This window comes from Ambystoma mexicanum, chromosome 2q (genome assembly GCF_040938575.1).
Source record: "Ambystoma mexicanum isolate Mex_15411 chromosome 2q, UKY_AmexF1_1, whole genome shotgun sequence".
In the NCBI taxonomy this organism is placed as follows: Eukaryota; Metazoa; Chordata; class Amphibia; order Caudata; family Ambystomatidae; genus Ambystoma; species Ambystoma mexicanum.
The window spans coordinates 70,436,496-70,449,744 of NC_090924.1; the positions used below are offsets into that span (position 1 = coordinate 70,436,496).

Genomic DNA, 13,249 nt, shown 5'->3' on the forward strand with positions numbered 1-13,249 from the left:
GAACATCCTGGGAAAGAAACAATCTGGCTTCAGATTAGCACATGACACAGAGAAAGCATTATTGGACTTGAAGGCCAGTATTATGCAAGCCATGGAGAATGACAATACTGTGTTATTGATGTTCTTGTTCCTATCCATTCTCTTCGATCCAGTGGATCACACCATACTGGTCAATAGATTTTTACATTCAGTGTATTTCTCAACCTCTGTGGCTAAATGGGATAATTCCTTCTTGGGCAATCGATCAGCCAGAGTGTTTAGCAGCGTAGCATCGGCAGACATGGTCATTGTGCCTTTTGGGGTTCCACAAGGGTCATGTCTGTCACCTATCCTTTTTAATATCTTAACTAAACAACTGTTCGAGCTTTTGGATGCGGAAGGGTTAACCTATACTAACTATGCAGTCAATGCAGTGTCTCATCCCTCTCTCAGGTAATCATGAAAAGGATATCAAAGATATTAACAAGGTCTATTCACTCGGGGATGCATTCAAGGGCAACAAACAGAAGTCCCTTTCACATGAAACGCAGTATCTTTCAACACTGACACAAAAACCGCTTTGCTTGTGGTTGCAATTGAAAACTGAAGGTCCCCTTCACCTGAAATGTAGGATTTTTAAACATTGACCCCAAAACAGCTTGACATGTGTATCTGCAGTTTAAATGTGAAAATATACTACTGCTAACAGAAAAAAAAAAGGGAAAAAGACATGGTGCGTGTTGACAAAAAGTAATGAATATTCTGTTTCACATTAAAAAAGAAAACAGTGACATTTAAAAAGCTATTTTGTTTTCATGAAAAAGTGTATTTAGGCAAATATTTTTGCTGGCTGTTGGACATGTCACCATGAACTCCCCCACTGGAAAGTGACATCCCGCATCTATTTAAGACTGCAATGAAGTGTGTCCTGCTAAAGGAGTCGAAAGCTCAGTTTTCCCCAGACTTGCTGGCTCCGAAGGCAGTTACTGCAGGACAAGTTTCCCGTGGCTGGAGCATGACTAAACGGTGCAAAGGCTGGGGGCTGAAACTTCAAAGAGCAAATACCAACTTCAGAGAGACTCATAAAAAACCTCTGGTCACAGGCTGGCCCAGAGAGACAAATGGCTGTGCTGGATGAGGCAGAACTCCCATTTGCTTAACATACAGATTTACAATTAATTTTAAAGTACTATTATAATTTAGGTCTTTTTCCAAGCAACCATAAGGCAGATTTTCTTCAAATACCATTTTTAAGGTAATTTCCAGCCGATTTTGGAGACATAAAATTCAAGCATGCACTTATGAGTTAGGGAACTATAATGGCCAGCTAAACTAGGTTTCTGGCTGATCTGAAAATGTTCCAAATGTGAGAGCTGGTGAACAGGTGGAGGATAACATTAGGAATATGGATAATCAATTATATTTTCATAATTGTTATGCTTTTTACCAAAACAGGTGAAAATTGCCACATGACTGTGCAAAATGGTGCAGACCTGGCTGTCATCTGATTTGATTTCCCCATGATTAGCTGAATCAGAAAATATGAATATTATGGCAGTTATTAGTAAAATTATAAATGTTTGCCACATAAGTAGATTTATTCAAATAATTGACATGAGAACAAATGAGGCTTGTAAATGAAGCTGCCATATATCTGCTCCAGACCCATAAACCAATCCTAACTGGGAGACTGGGTTTGGGAGGTGACAGAAGGGTAACTGTCCAATCCTAGTTGTGCGACCTCTTGCAGGGTACTTCCTAATATTGTAAAATTGGTGAAGACATTGCTGCTATATAGGAGGACTATACTAGGAGGAAGAGGTAAAGCTAGTGAAACTTACCATCAGGAGGGCTGCTGAAACTTCCCATCTGACAGCTGTAAGGGAACACCAGAGGAGATTGCTCAGAGTGCATCTGGGTAGAGTGGTCTATTTCTAGGAAGGCCTCAAATCCGACTGGATCCTATGGTGGAGAGCGGGAGGCCCTGATCAGACCTCTGCCTTATCTTTCCACAGTGTCCTAAAATGCAGCTGGCTTTCTGAACTTTAAACAGAGGCTTTCTATGCAAGTAGAACAGACCCCTGGGAAACCAAAGGTGGGGAAATCTGCTTGCCTAAAATCATTTCCTTTTATAGTGGGTGGGCAGGGGGGGACTTTGTAGATCCTTAGCCTATTTAACAAAAAATATAAATATAATTAATTCCCCATTTGTCAGAACACTACAGGGTGAATTCTGTTAAAATATTAAATTAACAAATCTCACGTCCCAGTGTGCGCTGAAATCTATAGCCTATCATTTAATTGGGGAATCCTGTTTGTCCTGCTGACCCAGACTTCTTTAAGGAAGAGGGGTGTCTGCTCTTAAATCAGTCTAACTTTTTTATCCAGCTTCCCCAGTACAGGCCTTTCAGTGGAGGGGGGTCTGAAATCCAAAATTCCCCAAATCATTCCAATTTTTCTGTTCAAACTTCCCCGACACAGACCAAAGTAGGGGTGGGGTCTGAAAAACACACTGCTAAATCACCCTGTGTTTATTTTAAATCAAGGGTGTGACCGAAATCATAATTGCCGTATGTATTTGTAGCAATCTTGAAATCCTACTGCTAGCCTTTTAAGCCCGTAGGAAAATCAAAATCACACAACACAGTTATAATTGTGTTGGTTATTGATCAGCTTAATTATTTCTTGAAGTAAAATTTAGTAATAAAGTAGAAAATGTAGAATTGAGATTGTATTCTTTTCAACACACTTTTGTGAGTTATTTATGCTGAGAGGTTGATTGTGTTGTGCCACAGATAAAGTGGTGTTTGACAATTATGTGCACATTTCTATTACTACTAAATATATTTCCCTACACCAGCCTGGTTCTTGGCTCATTGTTAGCTCAGTGGGAGGGATCCAAGGGGTATGGTATGAATCTGACATAGGGCTGAAAAAAATAATCTGTTAGTTTGTTGCGAGAAACCTTGAGTGGGGAGGGAATGAACTCCCCAAGTTGAACATGGCATCTCAAACTGTTACATCACTTATCCAGCAATGGAGGGTGGACAATGGCATGGCTCTAAATGACAACAAAACAAAACTAATGATAGCTGGCACAGATGGTAGATTAAGAAACCTAGGAGTGAAATATAATAACTTTATTATATCAGGCAGCACTATTGATAAATCATCGAAAGTAACCAGGAAATGAGTATGAAGGTGCATGTGAACAACACGGTATCCACCTCTGCCTATTACATCAAATTACTGAGCCAACTGCAACCTTTCTTAACCAAGAACAGCTGCACAATCATTGCTAGAACTATTATTGGGGTAAAGTTGGATTACTGTGGTAGTCTGCTACAGGGGAATAAGCAAGGGGGAAATATCCAAATTGCAAGTCATTGTCATGGCCACTAATCAAGGGGCCAGTCCTTCCTTATCCCCAGGGTCCCATTGGACCCAGCCGTGGCGCCTTTGGCGCCAGGCTCATTTTAAAGTGTGCTCTGCACACTCTAGGCCTAGGGCATGTGCAGCTGGGCCGTGTGTGGCCATGGAACAGAAGTGGAAGGCAAATGCTACAGGCCCAAAGAAGGGCAAGGTGGAGTTTGTAGGTGGAGCTAATGTGAGGGGCCTGAAGCAGCCTATATAAGCGTGCCCTCGCTTTGCGTTATTCTGCTTCCAAGCAGCGCAACGCTCTCCGGTGTACTTACCTGTGCCTCACTGGATTTCGCAGCCTCATCTTGGAGATACTCCTGAGAACGCTTCTTACCTGCAGACTTCCGCCCCATCACCACGAGCGTCTTCACTCCAACTACTCCATCGCTGTGGACGCGTCTTACCTGCTACCAGCCTCTACATCGCTGAGCGTGCATCTTACCTGTTGCCAGCCGCTACATCACTGAGCACTCCAGCCGCTACATCGCTCAGCGTGCCTCTTACCTGCAACTCGTTGCAGCATGTGCCGGACTCCTCTTCTTACCTCCATTCCATTACAGTCGGAGACGAGTCTTCTTTCTAACCGGCATTCCATCACGGTCAGAGTCGGAGACGCCCTCCTGCAAACGCAAATCTTCATCGAGGACCCAAACCCCATTCTTCATCGTCGGCCTGCTCCTACGAGGAAATAAGAACAAACAGGTTAGAACTCATAAGCATTCACTCGGCCGCATTATACAAGAGACTAAAGCTCCCTTATAAAGACCAATTTACCTGTCACTTTGCAACTCCATCAGCCCCTAAGGTCTTCCGGGCTCTCTTCGATCCAGATTCTCTTCCCCGTACCCAAGGAAATGGAATGAGACATTGCAAGAAATACTATTAGACAGAATACAGACATTCTAATCGAACTATAATCATACTAAAGACTTAGCTTATACATGGATTGGTCGCAGCTGGTCTGGATCAACACTCCCACGGGCCAGTGAAGTAACTTAGCCCGCTCTACGCGCCCTTGCACGGAAAAGCAAGATGGATAGCTCAACATCACAAAACTACAGGTGAGCGTCTATGGGAAAGTGCTTGCCCACCGTATCCTGCCATGAAAGGGCTGGGGGAAGTCACGATATCCCCACTCCATTCTCATTGCATCTCCTCTTAACGCAGGGACAACACCCATCTCCTGAGCCGCAGGTCCAACCACTCTCTGAAGGGGAAGGTGATTTCGAGGAGCCAGGTCAAGGGAAGGCTCCAACCGTGCCCAAACACCCCCGTGGAGACCAGGTGAGCGTAACAGTCATCAAAATAGTACATTACGTGCGGTTGAACGTCTAGGGAAGAGCACATTTCACAGGCCAGAAAAGCGCTTCACTGTTTGCCAGATGAAGCAAGGATTTGTTTTCAGCTTCTTGCTCCGACACATAAATGTCTATTTGGTACCAGCCCAGTCTACTTGTCAGAACAGCTTTCTTGGTTACCCATATGTAGGACTTAGAGATCCAACTATCAATTTACTGTCTGACCCAAGAACTAAATGGAGTGTTGTGTGAGAGAGCACTTATCATTGCGCAGCACCTAAACTCTGGAATGTTCTACCCCCAGATCTGAGGGGTTAGTATTGTCTTCATGGGTGCCGTGCAAACCCAACTGGTTTCCAAAGCAGTCTTAGTTTCTTGTTGTGATGTTTTTTTTTCTCGCCAAATTGTCTGGACTGATAATTGTATTTGTTCGTTTCTTTCCTTGTGAGGGCCCTAATGCCCCTGAGATTGTTTTGTTGGCGTTATATAAGTAAACAAATAAATCCATCAACCCCAGAAGGATGAAGGGCTGAGTCGGCCTTGCTGCATGATTCAAACTTGTAAAGTGCAGACTGGTTCCTCGTCAGAGATGTGCTATATCTTCCTGGACACCACCTATTATCACGGGACTTAGAAGAGGAAGTAACACGTCTTGAAGTGGTACAGAAACCATGATAATACTGTTGTGTCCATCTTTTTTTCTCTTTGATCTCTATGCATTTGCATGTACCTCAACTGTGTTCTTTTATCCTTTAACAGTCCTAGTGTGTCTGGTGTCCGGTGTTGTGGAGAAAGATTACCATGATAGGCAACTGAAGACCTCTCGTTTGTGGAATGGCATTGTTGATCAGCTAAGATCAAATCAAGAGTCAGAAGGGTAGGGTTTCTTTGCAGGTAGAATAATCGCAGAGTAGCCTCTGCAACTCATTTAATGTTTGCCCTCCTTCTGGCTTATTTTAGGAGCCTAGAAATCCACTTAACTGGGACAATGCTTAACAAGCAATGATATTGCTCTTTCTAGCATTTTCACAGAGCCACTGATCACATTCTCGTAGTTATGAGGCCCAGTGTGATTCCCTCAGACAGGAGATAGATATACGGCATTGTGAGCCCTGAATACTTTCACCCAACAAGTATTCAATGCCTTTTGATGAGTAAAAAACTGCGGGGAGGACTGTGAAAGGGATGAGTAAAAAACTGCAGGGAAGACTGTGAAAGGGACATTCCTCAATCTGAGGCAGAAGACTCACGAAAACAATAGTCAGAACTAGCCCTGCCCTAGATATGTAAAGTCTGAGTTGGAGGGGCCCCAGCCCGAGAAATCCCTCATGAGCCAAAAATGTCATCCCTGGTACCACGTTTTATCACTCAAAGCCTCCCAATTAAGTTGCTGGCCACTGATCTTTCGTTTCCATTTTAGGACTCCATCTCCCAGAATACAACAGAGAGCTAAGAAAACCCTGACTGGAACCAAGCCAACCTGAAATGCAGTCGTTCCTACGGTCTGCACACAGGCACCCCAGCACAACAGTGACCAGCACCCCAGCAAGCAGGAAGCTAACCACCAAAGAAAAAAACGAATTTCCAGCCCCACAGCATGACAAACACCAGGAGAAGCATCTGAAACGGTTTGCAAAATCATAAATAAGGAGGGGGTTACTGGGGTTTTTAAAGCCTCTCACCTGGACCCTGGGGAAAAGACAGGCATCGATTGGTGCAGGAGGTCAAGAGAGGCCTGCAGCCAATGGGAAGGAGAGAGGTGCACAGAACCACCAGCTCATCATATAAAGTGAGACAGCACAGATGTGATTAAGGTGGGCCAAGAGACCAGGAGGAGGACGGAAGGAGGAGCAGAGCATTGCAGAGTTGTTGGCACAGCTTAGTAAAGGTGAGGTCTTTGTGCGAAAGAGTGGTTCCAGTTGTGTGTAGTACAGTGTGGTAAGTGGGGTTGGGGGTGTATAGAAGGTGGGTAAGAGAATGGTAGAGATAGTGGGCGAGGTAGGTGTAGGGAAGTGATGGTAGTAGGGAAGTTCAGGTGGTAGTATTAGTGTGAGGGAATGTTATGACAGAGGGGTGTCTGCGTGGGTGGAGAGTGGAAGGGTGTAGGATAGAAGTTGGGAGCGGTGCGAAGTGTGAGTAGTAAAAAGGTGAGCAAGGCACCATATACCTGAGTTTGGGGGAGAAGAGAGCAGTAGCAATGCATATGGCGTGATAGGAGTAGGGCGGACGGAGTAACATCAAAGGGTGGGGTGAGGACTAGAAGTGTGGAAGTCAACAGGGGGAAGTGCAGAGGGGAAAGAAGTATCAGTGAGAGTAATAGTAGTGGTGATAGTGTGGGGAGAGTAGTGGTAGGGTGGTCGTAGAGTGTAGAGCAGAGTGAGCTAATGGCCCTTGCAAACGTGCATCTGTTACTGGATGGGATTACACCAGAATAATTCTCAGTCCAAATAACTGGACAAACTCAAGAAGATGGTAAGTGTCTTTTTTATTAGCCATTATCTAAAACAGGGAGTTTACAACGAACATCAACAGACTTGCGCTCATTCTCAGCAATTTCCACCTGAAATACAATTATATACTTTCTTTGTGCATCAGAATTCCGTCATGCTATGGGGCAATAGTGAAAAACCTATCAAGGGTAGGAATTGGTTAAAGAACACATTTGATATACAATCATATAGGTGCTAGGTTTGTTATTGGCTGTCAGATATCAGATGGACAACTTGTGACTACCTCTTCATAAGTGTCAATTAAGAAAAATCAGTTACAGTGTTTTGTTGGTTTCTCAAGCTACAAGGTCCTTTGTTATATGGACTAAGCCCCATTTTCAGCCTCGACTCACGTGACAAGAGACCAGAATTCTGTTAATTCTGCAAGCTTTTAAATGTTTTCATGAATTAAGACTTGGCATCTTCTGTGTTCTTTCTTGCACCTTAACATGAGTGGACTCATCCACTGCACACATGTTCCTCTTCAGCGTAGATAGCGGACCTCGACTTCTCAGTTCTGGACTCCAGGCCAGACAGCCTCCCAACACAGCAGCAACAACCTACTATACTACTGCGACACAGCATTTCATTTTCTCTTCATGATTCCTTAGCTTAATTATTTAATTATAGCAAAGTCCAGTTTCTGTACATCGGCTTGTATTCACTACGTGCAGCTAGCCTATACGATGACTTGATCTATCTTGCGTCCACTGTATGTACATTCATTATACTTCGGATTTTCTGCAGCGCTTTCTAACATGTAATCTTTTACACTTTTAAGGTTCACTTGATTATTTACTTCATCATTTCTCCTCTAGGATTCATACATTATGCTCATTCAGTATTTAAGGACTTTGGGCACACTTTCTTTTGACGTCATCAGTTAATATTCTTAGCTCTTTCTCATATTCCTTCAAGGATTTTCTCCTGCAGGCTGTGGTTAACTCGAGGGTACATTCAATATGGTTGTCTTAATGGATACAGTCTTCCAAATACTTGCTGCGGTATTGGTACAATAGCTGGTGTTAGACAGGGCACAGTCTTATGTCTCCAATACAGGGGAGGTAGGAGGGTAGGATCTCCTGTGGATGTGAATGTCTACTCCTCTACAGAAGAGTGGTAGCAAAGAAGGTAGACACAACGGAGAGTGGAGGTAGGCGAGAAAGGTCAGATAGAAAGAGAAGAGACATTGGGTGGAGAAATGTGGTGGAATGTACTGAGGAGAGAAGGGGGAGGCGAGAGTAGTAATGAGATAGAACAGAGATTTATGATCCACTAGCTCGCAAATACACAAGCCACTCTTTAAAACTACCATGTATAGTGTAGGGCCAGGTGGCAAGTCCGTGAGGGAGTTAGCCTGTATTAAGGGAGCCATCTATAGTGAGACTAGTAATTAGAAAGTAGGGGATACTAGTCGGCAGCCGTAACTGGGGCTTCCATACGACTAGTTTTGGTAGGGAATCCCATAGAATTCCCAACGTCACTACCCAAACCAGTTTTCCAATTTGTGCCTATGATTGCTGACCTGTTCATTTATACTGAATGATCTTCGTCCTCAGACACGCTGGTGTGACCTTCAATAAAATCCTTCAACTTAAAGTGAGACGCCATGAATTAAGGCCCTCAGTAAAAAGATGCTACCCTGCACGATATTCAGGTTACACAGAAAGTAGTAGTTTCTTCTCAAAGGTCCTCTTACAGAGTGGTATTTGCCTGTTTGATGTAGAATGCCAAGTTGCACTGCCACCTCAACGACCTCAAACAGGTTAAGATTGTCTTTTCGAATAACCAGCTCAAACAAGGATTGGTACTACCCGCAGGAACACTAATGCAGCTACGAGCCCCCTTAAGTGATTCCCCCAAGGGTCCAAGATAATTCCAAGATAATTAGACTGGTACCTGACACACACATTTTAATGAACTCTGCTGCGCCCAATCACCACAACCAGGGTTGACACGTGCAATGATAACTTGCTACCACTAGCAGAGCTCAAAGTCAGTGGGCGGTCGGGAGCGATGGCTTTAGTTGGGGTTGTAGCACCTTCAACCTCCATCGTCGTACCTGTCTTCATACATACATCTAGAGGCAATTAACTTATTTAAGGAAATCAAACTTTCAGGCCTGCATTTATAAACAGAAACCCTTTATTAAACTTCAGATTACAGTGTGTGTATTGCAAGTGTTTTGTACACTGTGAACAGATGGATGGTGAACATGACAAGTCAGTTTATGTGCATCCTACTAATACACTCAAGTTGGATCTTGTAGTGATGTTGACATTGATTGGGGAACAGATGCTGATATTACATATGAGGAAAGAGAACAATGTATACATTGCGGATGTTCCAAGGGAAAAATGCAGTCCCAGCCAACATTCAGTAGAGGAAATGATTCAAGTACAAAACTGAAAACAAGCTAAAAGAGGGTTGCGGACAAGACCTGCAGTTGTGCAGCTGAGCTGGTCATCTCGGTTTTGGGTTAGTACTAGTTGGAATACCTGTGATATATAGCAGAAGTGGACCAGAGGTCATGGAATATTGTGAAGCTGTGAAGTATGAATCTCACACCAGAGATGCTTTACAATGGGCTGAAAACCAGATTGAAAGATCGATGTACTAAAACTTTATCAATTTCTGCCAGCCTCAGACAAGCACTGGTAAGGCCAATAGCACTGCCTTCATTAATGTAGATCTTTGTCCTGCGGTCCACGGCAGATTTTAAAAAAAGAACACAAATATGAATGTAGCGCAGCACAAAGTGAAAAACACATCAATGAAACATGCAACAGTGAAACAAAACATGCTTTTAAAAGCATCATTCACAAATTACACCACAACCTAGACAGCTCCATTTGCTCTTACAATCAGCATACAAGAGCTTTCAGCAAGAGGCGCGCATTCTGCATCACGGATCAGACGATTGGTGAGACACACAGATATTTGAAAAGTACGCTTGTGATTTTCAGAATATATTCAATACACAGTTCACGTTGTTGAGCTGCACTTTGTTATCTGGAGAGAACTACAAATAGGAATGAGGGTCATCCTGAAAGAGCTACTGCGAGGTAGTTTGAAATTCCTGAGTGTCTCAATAGGCATCAAACTGTTTACATGAGGAAGCAGTAAAAAGAGCAGTGCAGGCATCAAGTAATGTTTGTTGTTCTGCCTGGATCTCTTGAGACCAACAGTCCATCAAACTGATTCTCTCAAAAAGGAGAGATCACACCTCAGGAGAGAAGATGTTGCACCATCTCGATTTGGGAGCTTAGATGAAAAGAACTTGTGAAGTATATAATTAGGGCTGGTAGGCTCATGTGGGGCGTTGGGGAGACGGACATATTGAAACTAAACATTCCTTGTACCTTCAACGGGATCCAACTTCAAAGTCCTCTCTGGTTGTTTAGATTTTAGGTTTTAGAATGCAAAGCAATGTAGGTCGAACGGTGATCAAGACACACTGAAGTACTCACGGACTGAGCTGTGTTTTACATAGACAAATTCAACATTAGATTTATCTTGATTTTGGCTATATCTTCACGAAGGGTGTCTGGCACTGCCCTGCCGATACCTAGCTCACACAAACAGGCTTACAGTCCCAGCCCCCATGTTCTTAAGACACATACGTTTGTGAATGAGAGTAACACTTACCAGAACTTCTTTGATGGCAATTCTCATGACTCTCTCAGTTTCATTTATTTCCAGGGGCCTGGCGATGGCAGCAGTTCTCACTTCCTACAAGGGAGATAGATATGCATTTATCAGGTGGTGCGGACATAACTAAACAGCATTTCATTTAGGCAAGAATGGCATTTGAACTAATAGGTTCCTCAAAAGGAGTGTTGCAGCAAAGAGCCATTTTACAAACTATGCACATCGTGGGGGGTCCCCCTTATGCTTGTGAAAAACATGAAGATGGACAGCTTTGAGATGCTCTTTCATACCATCCTATGTAGTGAGGAGTCCCTACCGTGCTCATCCATTTCCCATGCAAATAAGTAGGTTACAAATGGACATAATACTCCTAAACCGTCATTATAAACAGAATGCACAAAAAGAACGAATTGCAAAACATTGGTGGGCTCCATTTAAAGGAATATAGATAAGGACAAGTAGGGAAAATCCTTGGCATGTGCCCTTGTTTTCCACCCCGCCAACATCCTTATGCTTTGAAAGTAGTGGCAGCAGTTAACAAGTCAGATTTGCTGGGTTAAGAGGGCACATCGCAGATATCACAACCTCTAGCAAGAGGGTGTGTGCTCCGGCACTTTCATGACATTCTTATTGATCTTATGAGCTGGCAATAAAGATATCATGATCCAGTTGCATTATTATTAAAATATAGTTGTAGCTTCACTGCCAAAGTCAATCCTAGAAGTATGGATATAATTAATTATACCTAATTCCAGATGTAGATTTAAATGGTTAACATTTGAATTAGATAAAGGATTACCCATCATTTCTGATCAGTTGATGCCAGTACCGGAATTGTTCCATGTTGTACATACGAAGGGGAGTGTTAATGTCAACATGGAGTCTACTTATAAATGCCCATGTGTTAACAGATAATGTAAGATATTTAGGGCAAAAGCAAGAAAGCAATCCAACTGGTTTTATAGAGATTGTAGATTGAAGAAAACATTTCTTTACGGGCTATAATATCTAAAACTTGATTACAGAAGGGAAATTGCTAGACAGACCTGCCTATACAATTTTTGGAGAAAAAAAAAGAGTGAACTAAATAATTGGTATTTCTCAAAGCATCACAGGGAGAAAAGGAGAAGAACGTTTTTTGAAAGATTGTCACGATGGGGAATTCGGGAGGTAAAACTCTTGAAGTGGTGATTGCGATCTCTCCTGATGTGCGGCCTAGTAATTTCAGTAGTTTGCATAATTTGAAGCACAGTCAACTATTAATGCTGAAGACTTGGGCTTGGAAGCTGAGGCCTTGCTCTTAACGTTTATGGTGTTTGAGCTATCCTAGCATTGTGGGCTCTGGCGGGCCAGAAGGAGGCCACATACTGATAAGCTATTTCAGTTTTAGGTTCATTAAAGAAAAGGAAAAATGTCTAAATGCTTAAATGCCATAAATAAGGTGCTTGTCGGTCATCAATGAATGTTTTAACAGAATCTGTCCACGGTCCAAAACGAAACCTAACTGACCCTCCCACTATAATAACAACTAAAGACAGGAGAATGACTGCCTCCTCCTGAGCCTTGTTTTGGTTCCGTCAAAGTTGTATTTCAATAGTTAATCTTCACATAGTCTCTCATAGAAGACTGTTTGGCTTCTCCTTCCTTTGATTATTATCCTTTTGGGTTCTATTAGTTTCTTCTTGATTCTCTCTATAGAGATTGGTACTCTCTCTTCCTGTGGTAAACTGATCCACCATTTATCAGTCTCTGTCTATTGTACTTTCTCTGGCTTTACCAAATTGAGACTCAGTGTTTCAGTATTGATTCTTTGTCACTTCTTGAGGTTCCACTATTATGATTATTATTATTATTTATCTTGAATGAGAGGAGTAAAATTGGTTTCATAATGATTTTCACTCACTCCTCTTGGTTTAAGTCTCACAATCTCTCGTCTTGGTTTAAGCACCATACTTCCTTTATTTGGACTGGATATTATTAATCATAACAATGTGCATTCACCTTTCTTGGTTTAATTGTAGAGAATGATTAGTCCCATAACTAGTTTGTTGCCCTCCCGGGTCTCCTGTTATCTGGGACTTCTAGGGGACACATCGCTGGACCTTCTAGTTGTCCAGTGTCTCCTCTCTGAATCAGCAGCTTCCTTTATTTTTTTTTTCAAGGCTTTCCTTTCCACGCCATTGTCGAGGATACTCACAAGGTAACGCCTGTACTATTAGCTTCAGTGTTTTCATCTCCCCAGTGGTTTCAGCATTAGTTGGGGGACTCTGGGTCACCACGAGTCATTTGTAGTCTTGCTACCACCTTCAATGTCTCCTCTCTCTGTTCCTCCTGCTCTCTTCTAGCTATGGTTTCCTTCCTGGAGACAGGACGTTGTGCTTGCAATTCTCTCTTTCCTCCAGGTAAGAAGCT

The 13,249-nt window shown here is 42.8% G+C and overlaps 1 protein-coding gene across 2 annotated transcripts in view; it reads right to left on the minus strand.

Moving 5' to 3' along the window:
* CLUAP1 (clusterin associated protein 1) overlaps positions 1-13,249 on the minus strand; it is a 1,096,220-nt gene that overhangs the window by 496,634 nt on the left and 586,337 nt on the right. For both annotated transcript variants that reach the window (XM_069646868.1, XM_069646867.1), the window contains exon 6: positions 10,835-10,918. In XM_069646868.1, the coding sequence (XP_069502969.1) occupies positions 10,835-10,918 (84 nt within the window). The remainder of the gene's footprint in view (positions 1-10,834; positions 10,919-13,249) is intronic.